General features: G+C 39.3%; 2 protein-coding genes and 1 pseudogene across 2 annotated transcripts; 1 reads left to right on the forward strand and 2 right to left on the reverse strand.

Annotated features, from left to right (window-relative positions):
* Nucleotides 1-1,694: 1,694 nt before the first annotated feature.
* LOC145501721 (kinesin-like protein KIF17) lies at nucleotides 1,695-3,036 on the reverse strand (annotated as a pseudogene).
* A 2,893-nt stretch (nucleotides 3,037-5,929) lies between these two features.
* Nucleotides 5,930-6,955, reverse strand: LOC145500796 (uncharacterized). The gene has a single exon (XM_081480333.1). It carries the CDS (start codon nucleotides 6,941-6,943, stop codon nucleotides 5,930-5,932), a length of 1,014 nt encoding a protein of 337 aa, XP_081336459.1. The 5' UTR covers nucleotides 6,944-6,955.
* A 153-nt stretch (nucleotides 6,956-7,108) lies between these two features.
* LOC145500802 (uncharacterized) lies at nucleotides 7,109-9,630 on the forward strand. The gene has a single exon (XM_081480340.1). It carries the CDS (start codon nucleotides 7,109-7,111, stop codon nucleotides 8,042-8,044), a length of 936 nt encoding a protein of 311 aa, XP_081336466.1. The 3' UTR covers nucleotides 8,045-9,630.
* Nucleotides 9,631-13,762: the final 4,132 nt, after the last annotated feature.

A 13,762-nucleotide genomic window follows, 5' to 3' on the forward strand; every position in this document is an offset into this window, starting at 1 on the left:
GCAGGAGATGTCTAAGGGCTGTAAAGTAAAAGAACGATATTAAATAAGTCTGAAAGTTCAACTGAGTTGTGTTTTGACAACTGGAAAGCCTCCACCGAGTGAGTGGAGATCCCTATCCTCCAAACGCAGTAACCCTGGCAAGCGCCTGAAACATGCATTATCGCTCAATTAACAGGCCATTACAATTTAAGGAGCGGGGTGCATGGAGCGGGAGGGGGGATGTAGATATTTTTGGTAAAGTGTGGTAATGGTGATACATTCGGCAATTTATAAGAGCTGGAAAATAAAGTGAGAGCTCAGCAGGATGTTTTCTCTGGCTAAAAGAAAATACCAGGACATATATCCCAAGTTTATTTGCAAGATTTTTTTTTCTGGTTCATCAACTACTTGCATGGTATTTAGGGGGATCGCTTTGCTTTGCAGCGAAAATTTGGAATTATAACGAATGCACACACAATCTTTATTTGTGTAAACCATCAGAATATTACATATATTACTCTAGACGAAAGCACGACCTAAGAATTGTGCCCTATTGAACTTATGGGATTTAGAGTACATATGAGAACAAAATAAATGTAGTCAAAGGGTTGCTGATGATACAGCAGAGGTTGCCTGATAAATTCAAAGTACAAATGCGGCTTGATGGCATAGCCGCAACTGTACTAAAAAGGTCAAATGAATTCGCCCCCAAACTCACAAGCTTTCACTTCACAACTATCTAAGTTAATCTGATCGGAAAACGGCAGTTGTAGCATTTGAGAAATTCACTGCGTCGAGTCAAAAAAACATTGAATTTTTTTTCAAAAGCTCTAAAACAATGAACTGTACAAGTATGGAGACAAGGGACCTAAAGGACATGAATGAAGCAAAATAGTTTTTAGATTACGATTAAGAGCCAGAAGCGCAAAACATTGTGTCACAGACTTCTTATTATTCTTGGGTTCAACTTTTAAACGCGCTGCTTCATCTACAATAGAGGCATTACGTTTTTCTTTTTTTTTTTCAAAATTGACTGAAATCTAAAACAACCCCAAAGTCATGACCATTCAACACAGGTGAAATTATTATACATAATTTACAACTTCTTTGAATGTACAATCCCGTCAACCATGTTACGTGTTCATCTGCATCTGTGATAGCAGGACTGCCGGCATACCATAGATAATTTACACTGTAAGTGCACGCACTCGGAATTATATTAATTCACTAGGAACGGTACACTGAAATACACTCATAACTAGCTACATGTATATAAATTAGATTTTGCGCACAAGTTTTTGATTCCTTGTCGAATCTTAACTCTAACATAATAGCTTACTTGACATTTGAGGACGGACGCGGATCAAGATCTATTTCTTGGTAAAATCTGTCGGCTCTGATTCGATCGAATGTGACAAAACCAATTCAAGAAGGGGCATTACAATGTTTATGACTGACTTCATGTATGCATCACGCCGAGCTTTATAGCGCTTCCTTCCATTTGTTCTTTATGCGTCTACGAAACGGCGAGGCTAAGAATCAAATTCAACAAAACACAAGACAACAAAGATCTACCTAAACGTTACTATTTAACAATTAGACCCGTAGCCCTTGAGGGCTACGGGTCAATAGCCCATGAGGCGAAGCCCAATGGGCTATTGACCCGTGGCCCTTGAGGGCGAAGGGTCTAATTGTTTTAGTATCACCCAACTAGTCGGACAGAAAAGGCAATAATAAAGTTAGTAAATGCAAGTTGAAGAAACATTTATTTGGGAATAAAACGAAAGAAAGCGTCACGCTCGATTGCGCCAATTTCGCTACTCGAGGACTATTACTAATAGTCCTCTAGTAGCGTAGCCAATCAAAATGCAGGATTTGCATTAGTCCACCAGTTGGGTAATACTAAAAGTAATTATCACCCACGACGCGCGCGATTATTTTCAAACCTCCTAACCATTACTTAGCATTGTTTTATGACCAGACGTCTCTCTTTCTTTCGCCTAAATTCTTGTGCTTCTTTTTCTTCTTTTCCCTTTCCCCCGGCATGTGTAGTGATCCCAATCTAACCGGTCTTCCCATAGCGGGCATCCCGCCAATACCACCTCCGTTCCCCGGGGGAACATTGTTGTTCAACGTTCCGCTCGATCCCCCGGTAACCGGAAATCCGAGCTGTGGACGCGTTTAACCCGAGGGAGATGACTCTCGCTTGTCGCATCGTTCAAATTTGGCGTTCTCAGCTAATAACCGGTCAGCTCTTTTAGGTTTAAAATGACTTGACGCGTAATCTTCATGAGAGCTCCGCGACAAATGCTGAAGAAAACGATCCTCGCTTGGCTCCTCAGGATACCCCCCTAAGGGTCCATTGACAACTTGTCCCTGGTTATTGACCTAGGGTCTGTTAACGGGCGATTTCAGGCCCCGGGGTGGGGTGCTTGCACCCGGCATAATCCCAGGGGTAGGAAGCGTTGTATTTGTAATGACTAGCTCAGGGATGTTCCACTTGCCGGCTTCTTCATCCCACGTGCTCTCCGATCGAACCTTATCGATGTTGTAATAATTACAGTCGCTTCGTATACATGGCTGGATCTTGTCCAAAAGCTGTTGTTGAAGCTTGATAATTTGCTCCTGCTTTCGAATCGTTTCTAAGTAATCTTCGCGATCGCGTTCAAATTCAGTCTGCAGATCGTCTATCTCGGATTGTGCGGATTTCAATTTTTCTTCCATCTGGTTAATAACATAATCCTTCACTCTGATCTGATCTTCCAAATTGTCCTAAACTTTGACCATTATACCATCATCGTCCATCTTCTTCGCCGTCTTCGCCAGTTTTTCTCTTTCCGACAAAGCATAGGTCTTCCTCGCCTTTCTTTTCTTTATCAATTTCTGATCATTTTTCTTCTCACCGCCAACAAACTTTTCCTGAAGTTCCCGCAGCATTTTTATCGACGCATCATTGGGAAGACTTTGACTTAGGAAGTGTACATCTTCCAACCCTGGTATAAAGTTTTTGACCTTTTGAACACCCTTGATAGCCTTGTCTTGTATAGTTTGCAACATGCTCTGATCTTTGCTCGAGATTTACAATTCGCCCTTAAATCCAGGCAATGTTTTGATGCCAAAAATATTTTTGTGGCGTCCGGCTATCAGATAGAATTACTTTGTCCCAGTCATAAGTGTCCTTTGGTATTTCACTCTTGGACCACACAACTGACTAAGTCCGCGTCACCCAAGACTGATGTATGACCTCAATGGAAATATAATTCTGGTTCAGTTTATCTACAGATGTCCTTACAATCTGGCAGACCATACATCCTCTGGCCATGAATTCTACTCTGCCTCAACGGATATCCTTGAAAACGTTTCACAAGTACTCAAGGACGAGTTTCCTGTTAAGGCATTTTATAGAACTACACGCTCTAAAGATCTGCTTGACTTCGTTGTCACACATATTGGGCGAGGACAAAACTTTTTAGAACTGGCTGCAGACATCGCTTCGATGAACTTTAAGGCATTTGTACGTAACAACAAAGGAAGGATAGATTCGAACACTTTCTATGAACGGGTTATGTATTCTTTTCTAAGCAATGAACAGCTAATGCACATGGCTCTTTCCTTTTTTTAACAATATCGAATATCGTGGTTTTCAACTCGTTTTTCATTGGGTTTCTAAACCCACCCACCTGACCAGGATAAGATGCTGTGGTTAGGTAAGAGCTGCATGAATAATTAATGAGTTTGGGAATCTAATATTAAAATCCCCTTTCCACTTTTATCACATGTTTTCAGCTGGTTTATCCGCATTTATGCTAACAAAAACTGTAAAGCTTGACGTAAACATAAACCTAGCTGCTGCTACACGCTTCGTTGACAAAAGACATCTTCTAGATCAGCTAAGGTTAGTCAAATATTGGGATTAAACGATGGTATAGGGCCTACTCTGCGACCTAAAGTCGCCGTAACTTTAAGCCACTTTGGGCAATTTAAGGCGATTTTAGGCGACTTAAGGCGATTTTAGGCGACTTAACGCGACTTTAGGCGACTTAAGACGACTTTTAAAGGCGACTTAAGGCGACTTTTAAAGGCGACTTAAGGCGACTTTAGGTGACTTTAGGCGACTTAAGGCGACTTTAGGTCCCAGAGTAGGCCTGGTATAAATTGTAGTAATCAACCGCTTTACTATCGTAGGTCTTGCCGCTAAGTTTTATGGGCGCAAAATTCCAGGACTGACTTTATCTAAAAATGTCTAATGTAAACTTGCTTTAAAATCTCCTTAAAGGAGGCGGCCGAAAAGCAACATACCATATGGAGTATTTTCTTTTTAAATATGCATTTTTGGCTTTAATGGATGTTTTGCAGTTGTAACTAGAAGAATAAATTGAGGCATGTAGAGAAGAAAGAATTGAATTTCTCCTTTGGTGGTATATTAGACAATGCAAAACCCGAAATGAAATTTTCCTTTTTCCTTTGGTGTAGAAGTTTAGTCGAAGGCATTTCTGAGGTGAGGAAAACTTTCGCCGTTCTTACAAAACATTTTATTTGCCGAAATTTAGAGATCCACACGACAGAAAACTTTAATGGATAACTACAAGCCACGACCATAATGAGGATAATAGAATTGGTTTTTCACAATCTTTTAGTGTGGAGGTTGTATGATAGTTTTGGGAAAACTAAATTACTGTTTGGAAAACAGCTCAAAAGGAGTTGTTAGGAAAAAAGCAATTTCCGACTGCTGCGTTTTTTGTCTCAAAGTTCATGAACAGCTGGTTTCAGCGGACCCTAACTTTGAAGATAAAAAAGCCAAACTTGTACTTTGCTGAAATAAGTAAGCTGAAACAGCGAACCGACGTTGGCGTAGTTAACGGTCTGCATAAGTACGATACTTTGAGTCGAAGAAAGAAGATAATTTGGCAACGTTTTGTATTATTTTTGAGTAAAGAAGCATGCTACAATTTTGTTAATATTTGATCAAACACCGGTTTAATTTAGGAACAGGAATAAATTATCGAGCTCCTTTTTCTTGTTGTCAAGAAATGATGAGCAGGTCTTTATGAAAAGGAGGGACTGCAACGAGGTTTTCAATGTAGAGGCCTCGGAAATTAGGGTTTTACTTCCTTCGCTATGTCAAAAAGTAAAAATCGATAAAACGGGTGTCTCAGTTTTTTTTAAGCTTGTGTTACAGCCGCCCACCCCGAAAAAAGAAATTGGAGAGAGTGGCTCCCTACTTATTTTGCTTTCGCGGTGTTTGTGCGATTAATTGGACAGCTGAAAAGTTTATAACGTCCGGTCCTTTCGCGCTACGGCGTTTTAATTTCAAACTCTTGCCTCTTGCAGTATAAATTTGTTTTCAAATGATTTAGTTTGACAAGAGTACAAACACGGAGTATTTGAGAGGTAGTCAGTTGACATAACGGTCTAATTAAACAGAAATATGGTTAGCATTTAATTGCACCAAGAAAAACGTTGTCAACGTTTTGAACACTATTTTCAGATGGATAAGGAAATTCTTTTCGGCATTTCAAATTATTTGCATAAGTTTGCTAAGTTAATCGTGTTATTGTATATCATATTTGCTGATCTAGGTCTGGTGACAATTTTTTCTGAAGACACTTCCACAAAAGTAACCTATAGTGAATGGAAATTCAAACTTACACTAAAAAGATATTCAGCAGCAACTTCGTATGTTCTATCTTTCTCATATCATCTGTTTTTAAAACATTTGACAATAAAAATAAACGGTAAAAGTTTACGACGTTTCGACCGCTCTTCGGTCATTATCAAGCAAGATGTAAGAAGTAAAATTTGCACAGATGTATATAGCTACAAAGAGGTAAGAATGTCTGAAAATTATTAATGAAGTAAAAATATGTAAAAAGTATGTAAAAGAATTTACAAAGTAGTGCTTAGAACAATAAAAAACATGTAAAACTAATTAATAATAATAAAAAAAAGATTATTTAAAAACTTTTGCACGAATAGAGTCAGATTGTACATTGAGACTTGGTCTCAGTTCATGAATAAAAAACATTTCAAAAATAAGACAGTCAAACTTGGTTGTACATTTCTTTAAAATCGAAAAGTTATTAGTAAGATCTTTAGGGGCCAAAGAATGTTCCTGGCGAAAATGTTTTCCAATTGATGACGATGGGTTTTTGTGCTCATCGACGCGTTGGTGCAAGTGCGGGCGCGTAAAACCAACATAACCTGCATCGCACAGGTCACATTTAAAATGGTACACAAGGGACTGTTGGTTAACGACTGGCGGCTTGACTTCACGTGATTTCAGGTCTCGCTCAATCTTGTGGCTGATGAAAACAGGTTGGATGGTGGTGTTTGTTTTCGTGCTAAGATCTTTCAGTTGCGTGCGAAGAAAATCAGCTGAAGCTTGGTCTTTGAATGGTGCGACAATCCGAACGGGCTCTGAGCTGTTGTTGTCAGTCGGTGAAGGAACAGGTTGCTCAGAAACTTTGATGGCAATAAAACGTGTTATGGTTGAATTAATTAAGTCATCTGGGTATTCAAGACGGGAGAACAACAACTTGAGACGATCGCATTCTTCGGAGAAGTAGGTCCAGTTAGAAGAAAGTCGAAACGCACGATCCAGCATAGTTTTCAGTAGGCCGTGTTTATAACGATCGTCAACATGACTCTTGTAGTGTAACAAGAGACCAGAGTTTGTGGGCTTCACATAAACCTTTGTCTCAACGTGGTTGGATTTGTCGAGCAATTGCGTTCCAAGGAAAGGAAGCATGCGGTCATTTTCTATCTCCATTGTGAACTTAATAGAGGAGTGGCAATCGTTCAGAGTCTCCAGAAAGTTGTTGGCTGATGCTTGGTTAGGCATGATGGTCAGTGTGTCGTCGACATACCTTCTGTAGTAGCTGGGCGTCTTTCCTTCACGATCCAGGGTTTCCTCAGTGCTACACATAAAGACATTGGCGAGCAGGGGTCCAAGCGGGGAGCCCATGGCGACACCGTCGGTCTGTTCATAAAGTTGACCGTTAAATAGGAAAAGTTGATCTTTTGTTGCCCCTTCTAGGAGATGGATTAGGTCCTGTTTGCTGAGATTAAGGTGGTGCGTTTGATTAAACCAGTCATTAGCACTGAGGAAACCCTGGATCGAGAAGGAAAGATGCCCAGCTACTACAGAAGGTATGTCGACGACACACTGACCATCATGCCTAACCAAGCATCAGCCAACAACTTTCTGGAGACTCTGAACGATTGCCACTCCTCTATTAAGTTCACAATAGAGATAGAAAATGACCGCATGCTTCCTTTCCTTGGAACGCAATTGCTCGACAAATCCAACCACGTTGAGACAAAGGTTTATGTGAAGCCCACAAACTCTGGTTTCTTGTTACACTACAAGAGTCATGTTGACGATCGTTATAAACGCGGCCCACTAAAAACTATGCTGGATCGTGCGTTTCGACTTTCTTCTAACTGGACCTACTTCTCCGAAGAATGCGATCGTCTCAAGTTGTTGTTCTCCCGTCTTGAATACCCAGATGACTTAATTAATTCAACCATAACACGTTTTATTGCCATCAAAGTTTCTGAGCAACCTGTTCCTTCACCGACTGACAACAACAGTTCAGAGCCCGTTCGCATTGTCCCACCATTCAAAGACCAAGCTTCAGCTGATTTTCTTCGCACGCAACTGAAAGATCTTAGCACGAAAACAAACACCACCATCCAACCTGTTTTCATCAGCCACAAGATTGAGCGAGACCTGAAATCACGTGAAGTCAAGCCGCCAGTCGTTAACCAACAGTCCCTTGTGTACCATTTTAAATGTGACCTGTGCGATGCAGGTTATGTTGGTTTTACGCGCCCGCACTTGCACCAACGCGTCGATGAGCACAAAAACCCATCGTCATCAATTGGAAAACATTTTCGCGAGGAACATTCTTTGGCCCCTAAAGATCTTACTAATAACTTTTCGATTTTAAAGAAATGTACAACCAAGTTTGACTGTCTTATTTTTGAAATGTTTTTTATTCATGAACTGAGACCAAGTCTCAATGTACAATCTGACTCTATTCGTGCAAAAGTTTTTAAATAATCTTTTTTTTTTATTAATTAGTTTTACATGTTTTTTATTGTTCTAAGCACTACTTTGCAAATTCTTTTACATACTTTTTACATATTTTTACTTCATTAATAATTTTCACACATTCTTACCTCTTTGTAGCTATATATATGTATGCAAATTTTACTTCTTACATCTTGCTTGATAATGACCGAAGAGCGGTCGAAACGTCGTAAACTTTTACCGTTTATTTTTATTGTCAAATGTTTTAAAAAAACCCTTACTGATAAGCATCTGTTTTTAGAGGTATATACTTTGGGGAAAATGCATTCTCGTTTAAACATTATAAATAATTAAACGAGAAAAAAAAGGCAACAGCGGACTTTTTCCGTGCTTACATAGCCCCAACTAAACACTCGAGGAGTTGTGAGAATTCGAGACAGTTATGCTTCTCGGTTTTCCTCGGCTCTACATTATTCCAACCCTAAGCCCCCACCACCTCGTGTTCAGACGAGACTGTGTAAACAAGGAAACGGTCCTCTGTTGCTTAAGGTAAAGGTAAGGTAAAGGTAAAATCTTTATTTAGACACTGTATTTCCTTCAGGACTTAACAATATTGAATTAAATTAGTCTAACTACCTAACTAATAAATCACTAATAACTACGATAAGAGAAATGATAAAAAACCTGCCTGGGAGGCCGTGTATAAAAGCAAAATAAAACTTATATAAGACGACCATCAAAATCATAATTCTTCAACTTAGATTCAAATTCATCAAGAGACGGTGACTGACGAATATCCAAGCGTAAATTCCACAATACAGCTCCGCTGTAGGACAGACTTCTATTACAATAATTAGTGCGGGGCTGTGGAATGGCAGGCGAACAGTCACTATCTCTTAAGTTATAGGTTAAGGTATCCGAACGAAGACAAAGTGCGTACTAAGATAGTCCGGAACCATATTATTTACAGTCTTATACATCATTATTGATTTATCAACAAGGCGTTGACGGTCTAGTTTAACCCAGTTTACCATTCGCAACAATTCATCAGTACTACGATCGTAATTTCAAAAAGTTATGACACGTGCAGCACGATTTTATAATTTTTGTAGCTTTTGAGAAAGACTCTTAGAACAGGATCCCCACACCGAGCTGCAGTAATTGAGATGCGATTGGACTAATGAATTGTAGATGGAAAGTAGAGTCTTATATGGGACCGAATACCTAATACGTTTAATGGCCCTAATACCAGAAGCAATCTTTTTAGAAAGCTCGTTGATATGACACTCCCAAGTAAGATTTTCATCAATGTGTACACCTAAGGATTTTACAGTCCAGACTTGCTTTATCGGAAACTGGTTAATTGTGGCAGTGGGATTCGCTGTAGAATTTAATAACCTTTGCTTAGAACCAATCAGTAGGAATTCTGTCTTTGTCATATTTAAAGTTAGTTTGTTGGCTGCAAGCCACACACGAGTTCTCTCCAAATCAAGATTAATACAATTATTCATTTCATCAACATCACTACCAGCAAAAGTAATACTAGTATCATCGGCGTACATCCTTGGTTGGGAATGCTAGAGACAATTAGGCAGATCATTTACATATAATAGAAATAGAAGGGGTCCAAGAATCGTTCCCTGTGGAACACCACAGCGAAGGAACATCTTAGACGATTTCTTCCCTTTACTTAACACGTTTGGGTTCGGTCCTTTAAATAAGAGTACAACCATTGATTTGTGGAACTCTGAATACCATAAGCTTGTAATTTCGAAAGAAGAATAGTATGGTTCACAGTATCGAAGGCCCTCTTAAGATCTAAAAATACAACGGCATTAATGAAACCACGATCGCTGTTTAAAGACCAGTTATCAGTCGCTTTAATCAAAGCGGTGGCCTCATGGTTAGGGCGCTCGTCTCCGGATCGAGCGGTCCGGGTTCTAGCCCTGGCCGGGGACATTGTGTTGTGTTCTTGGGCACTGAGACTCTTTAATCTCACAGTGCCTCTCTCCACCCAGGTGTATAAATGGGTACCGGCGAACTTAATGCTGGAGGAAACCCTGCGATGGACTAGCATCCCATCCAGGGGGAGTTGAAATACTCCTAGTCGCTTCATGCTACAGAAACCGGGATAAGCTCCGGCCTGATGCGCCACTTGGCTCGTATGCAGCCTTTATCTACCTTTACCTTAATCAAAGCAGTAACTGTAGAATGAAGCGAGCGGAAACCAGATTGGTCTCTACTGAGAAGATCGTTGTCGTTTAGAAATGATACAACTGATCATGAATAATCCGCTCGAAAACCTTGGCCACAACCGGGATAATCGATATCGGTCGATAATTAGAAGGATCACTCCTACTTCCAACTGTCTTAAAAAGAAGCGTGATTCTTGCACTCCTCCATTCGTCGGGAAAAATGCCAGTGTCGATCGATTGATTGAATATCAGAGCGACTGACCCAGCGATTAAATCTGGATATTTCCTTAGCAGTCTGGCTTACACAGAATCAAGACCTGTCGCCTTTCTCTTGCATAAGTTATTTAGGTGGGACAAAACGTGCAATTGAGTTACCAGTTACACGCTGGAAACTAAAACAACTGCTGGTTTGGTCAACAAAATCATCGAAGGAGGTGCCCACTTCTTCTATATCCCTGGACAGTTCGGGACCGATTTCTGCGAAAAATTTATTAAAAACCTTTGCGATCTCGGTTGAATTAGTTATTCTCCCTCCATTGAGCTCATAACAAGCTCATTAATTGCAGCTTTACCCGATTTGCGAAGTGTCACCTCATTGATAGTTTCCCATGTCTCGCAGGAATTTCCATTGTAAGTTTCAAAGGTTTTATAACAGTAGGACTTTTTTACAGTCTTGATAGCATTGTATACTTCATTACGCAACTTCTTAAAATTAATCCAATCACTTGGATCGCCTGTCCGCAAAGCCTTGATTTTAAGACGATCTCTCCGATACAACAAATTCTTAAGCCCCGCAGGGGTAATCCATGGACTTTTAGAGGCACGAACGTGTTTAGTGCTTTCATTACCTTCATGTTCCATTTCATTTTGTTTTCATTATCCATTTCTCTACGACTGTACCTATTATTTATCATTCCTGAGTTTTAACAAATCGAAATATTACGGCAATATTTCATTCCGTTTTTAAGACAATGTTCAAAGTCCCATCAAAAAACAAAAAACGTAACAAGCTAGGTAAAGACAGGTTACTTTCGAGTGTCAAAAGAGGGTCTGGATGGGGGAGGGAGTGCAAATGTCAGTTGACAGTTAAAATTTTGTCTATTTGTCAGTTGTCAGTTCAAGTTTCGGCCATTTGTCAGTTGTCTGTTAAGTGGCTGCTAATAATTCACTGAAGACCTAAAACCCCTCCAACATCACTTTTTTAGACGAACGGAATTAAAATTCCATTCGTCTTAAAATTCCGAAAATTTCGAAACGGTGACAAAGGGTACGGAAATTTCTAGGGAAATTTCCAGAAAATCCGGAAATTGTCGAACTTTTGAAAAGCGGACCATTCAACTGAAAATTCCGGGAATTTAAAATAGCAGCAGACCTGTCGATTATCATGTATTAAACAGATAGTTGGAGGATCAAATTGTAAATGATTAATATTAGCAGACTTAATAGAAAACTTAAAGTAAAAAATATTTCAATGAATTTCAAACGAATATCGAGGGCAAAAACCTTTGGTCTGGTGTTAGTTAATCTGTCTACAAATGCCAGTTGTTTGTTTAACTTTCGGGTATTTGTCGGTTGTTAGTTATTTTTTGCCATTTGTCAGTTTTCAGGCCCCCCTCAAAATCGTGCAGGCTCCTTTTTGGCAGATGTTGAGTATTCTAATAATTGGTGAATTTTAATTAAAAGTCTTTCTTTAGTTTATTTTTTGCTATTTGTCATTTGTCAGTTAACCCCGTCCAGAACCTGTCAAAATCGTGCAGGTTCCTTTGTGGCAGATGTTGAGTATTCTAATTGGTGAATTAAGTCTTCCTTTAGTCTATTAGCGACTGACACAGCTTCAGTCAAACTAGAACGAACGAAGACTAACTCAGTATCAACTTGCCCTCTGACATTGATTATAAGGTACAGTAGACTATTTCACATATATCTCAGATAACTCTTCCCTCTTCCCTTAGTATTTGTCCCGGCTTAGACGTCAACGCTTACTATGGGCTATCCCAGCGTCACTTGGCACTCACCTACATTTTTACTCCTTAACTCAGACAGACTTTCAAAGTCAGAAAATAATCTGAGCAAAATAACTGCAATTTTTCAAGTTCGCTGACGGAGAGGGACATTAGGCTTTGCGGTGTTGATCCTTTCTAATGCGATGATGCAAGGTGAATAAATTCCCAACTTGCGGTGTTGCGGTGATCTCAAACTCTTCGGTGTGCGATGTTTGTGTTTTTCACGCTACGGTGTTCGGTGAGATGAAATTATTTGCGGTGCTGCGGTTTCTTGTTTGACCTTTTTAGACCAAAATTTAGCATGTGCTTATTTTGTGGAAAATTGTTGAGATATAAAAGCACTATGTCCTTATTTAGTAGTATCATGTTTAGTCTTAGTTCTAGTTTTACACCTTAATTGTAGTCTTCAGTTTTTAGCTTTTATTACTTCTGTATTTTAGAAATTTAATGTATATTTTAGACTTTTATTCTTTATAGGGCACTTCTAGAAACAGCCTCTAGGTGATTGGAGGCTTCCCATTTATTATTTATTTATAAGAGGGAACGTTTAAATCATGGGGCTAAAAATATATGTTGCGGTGACGGTATATCGTGAACTTTTCTTGCGGTGATTCAGTGTTCGTTAATTTCTTTTTCTGTTTTTTTTTTTTTTGTTTCTGTTTTTGTTTTTGTTTTTTTTCTTTTTTTTTTTTTTTGCGGTGTTCTGGTGTTCAGAGCATGAGTTTCGAGCATACAATTAATTAACAGGTAGATTATACGCTCGGAATTTCTATGAGGTGACAGTTGAATTCTAAGTAACTTTCTTTTAAATTAGCGATTTCCAATTGTTGCTATATAAATTAAGTAGTATTTAACTTCACGCTGACCAAAATTGCGCGCGGATTGACTTGTTGTTGGAAAAGTCGCAGCTGTTTACCTGCGCTAACAGTTAATTTTCAAAATATTAAGGTTTTTTAATCTGAGTTGCATGACGATCAATGTCCTTTTGGGGGGTTGAATTATCCAGTGATATTTCTTAATCCTCAAAACATCGGAGAAACAAAAAAGTATTGCCACGACAATGTGAAGATGTCCAGCCACAGCGCGCTAATTAACAATTAGACTACGAACCCGAGTTTTCAATAAGTGAAACGAGACGTAGCCGAGTTGACTTTCGCTCATAGAAAACGATGGTGAGTGGTCTAATTGTTTTAGTAGACACTATAAAGGGTTAAGGACGTACGTTCGAAAATTTTCCACTCGACAGATTTTTTTAAAAATTTTTATGAGTTACTTGTGTCAGAAATGCAAAACTTGGGCGCCACCGACTTCGTTTCAGAGATAAAGCGTGTAGAAAACTACTCTGATTTTGAAAAATTTGCGCATGTAATTCAACGTGGTCCGCAGGGTTTATAATTAAAAATATCGAAGCTGACTCGACGGAGGCAAACGATCTTAGTCATATTTTGTAGAAGTGGATCTGTTGCGTAAATAGTTCCTAACGTTGCCAACGTTACGTTTTCACAAAACTTAACCCTTCAAGAGGCATTTAAAACTACTGCGCGGGTACA

This window comes from Orbicella franksi, chromosome 10, assembly GCF_964199315.1.
Source record: "Orbicella franksi chromosome 10, jaOrbFran1.1, whole genome shotgun sequence".
In the NCBI taxonomy this organism is placed as follows: Eukaryota; Metazoa; Cnidaria; class Anthozoa; order Scleractinia; family Merulinidae; genus Orbicella; species Orbicella franksi.

Bases quoted from the DNA above. Each gene is read 5' to 3' on its own strand.
- LOC145500802 (XM_081480340.1), top strand. From the start codon at position 7,109: ATGCCCAGCTACTACAGAAGGTATGTCGACGACACACTGACCATCATG.
- LOC145500796 (XM_081480333.1), bottom strand. From the start codon at position 6,943: ATGGGCTCCCCGCTTGGACCCCTGCTCGCCAATGTCTTTATGTGTAGC.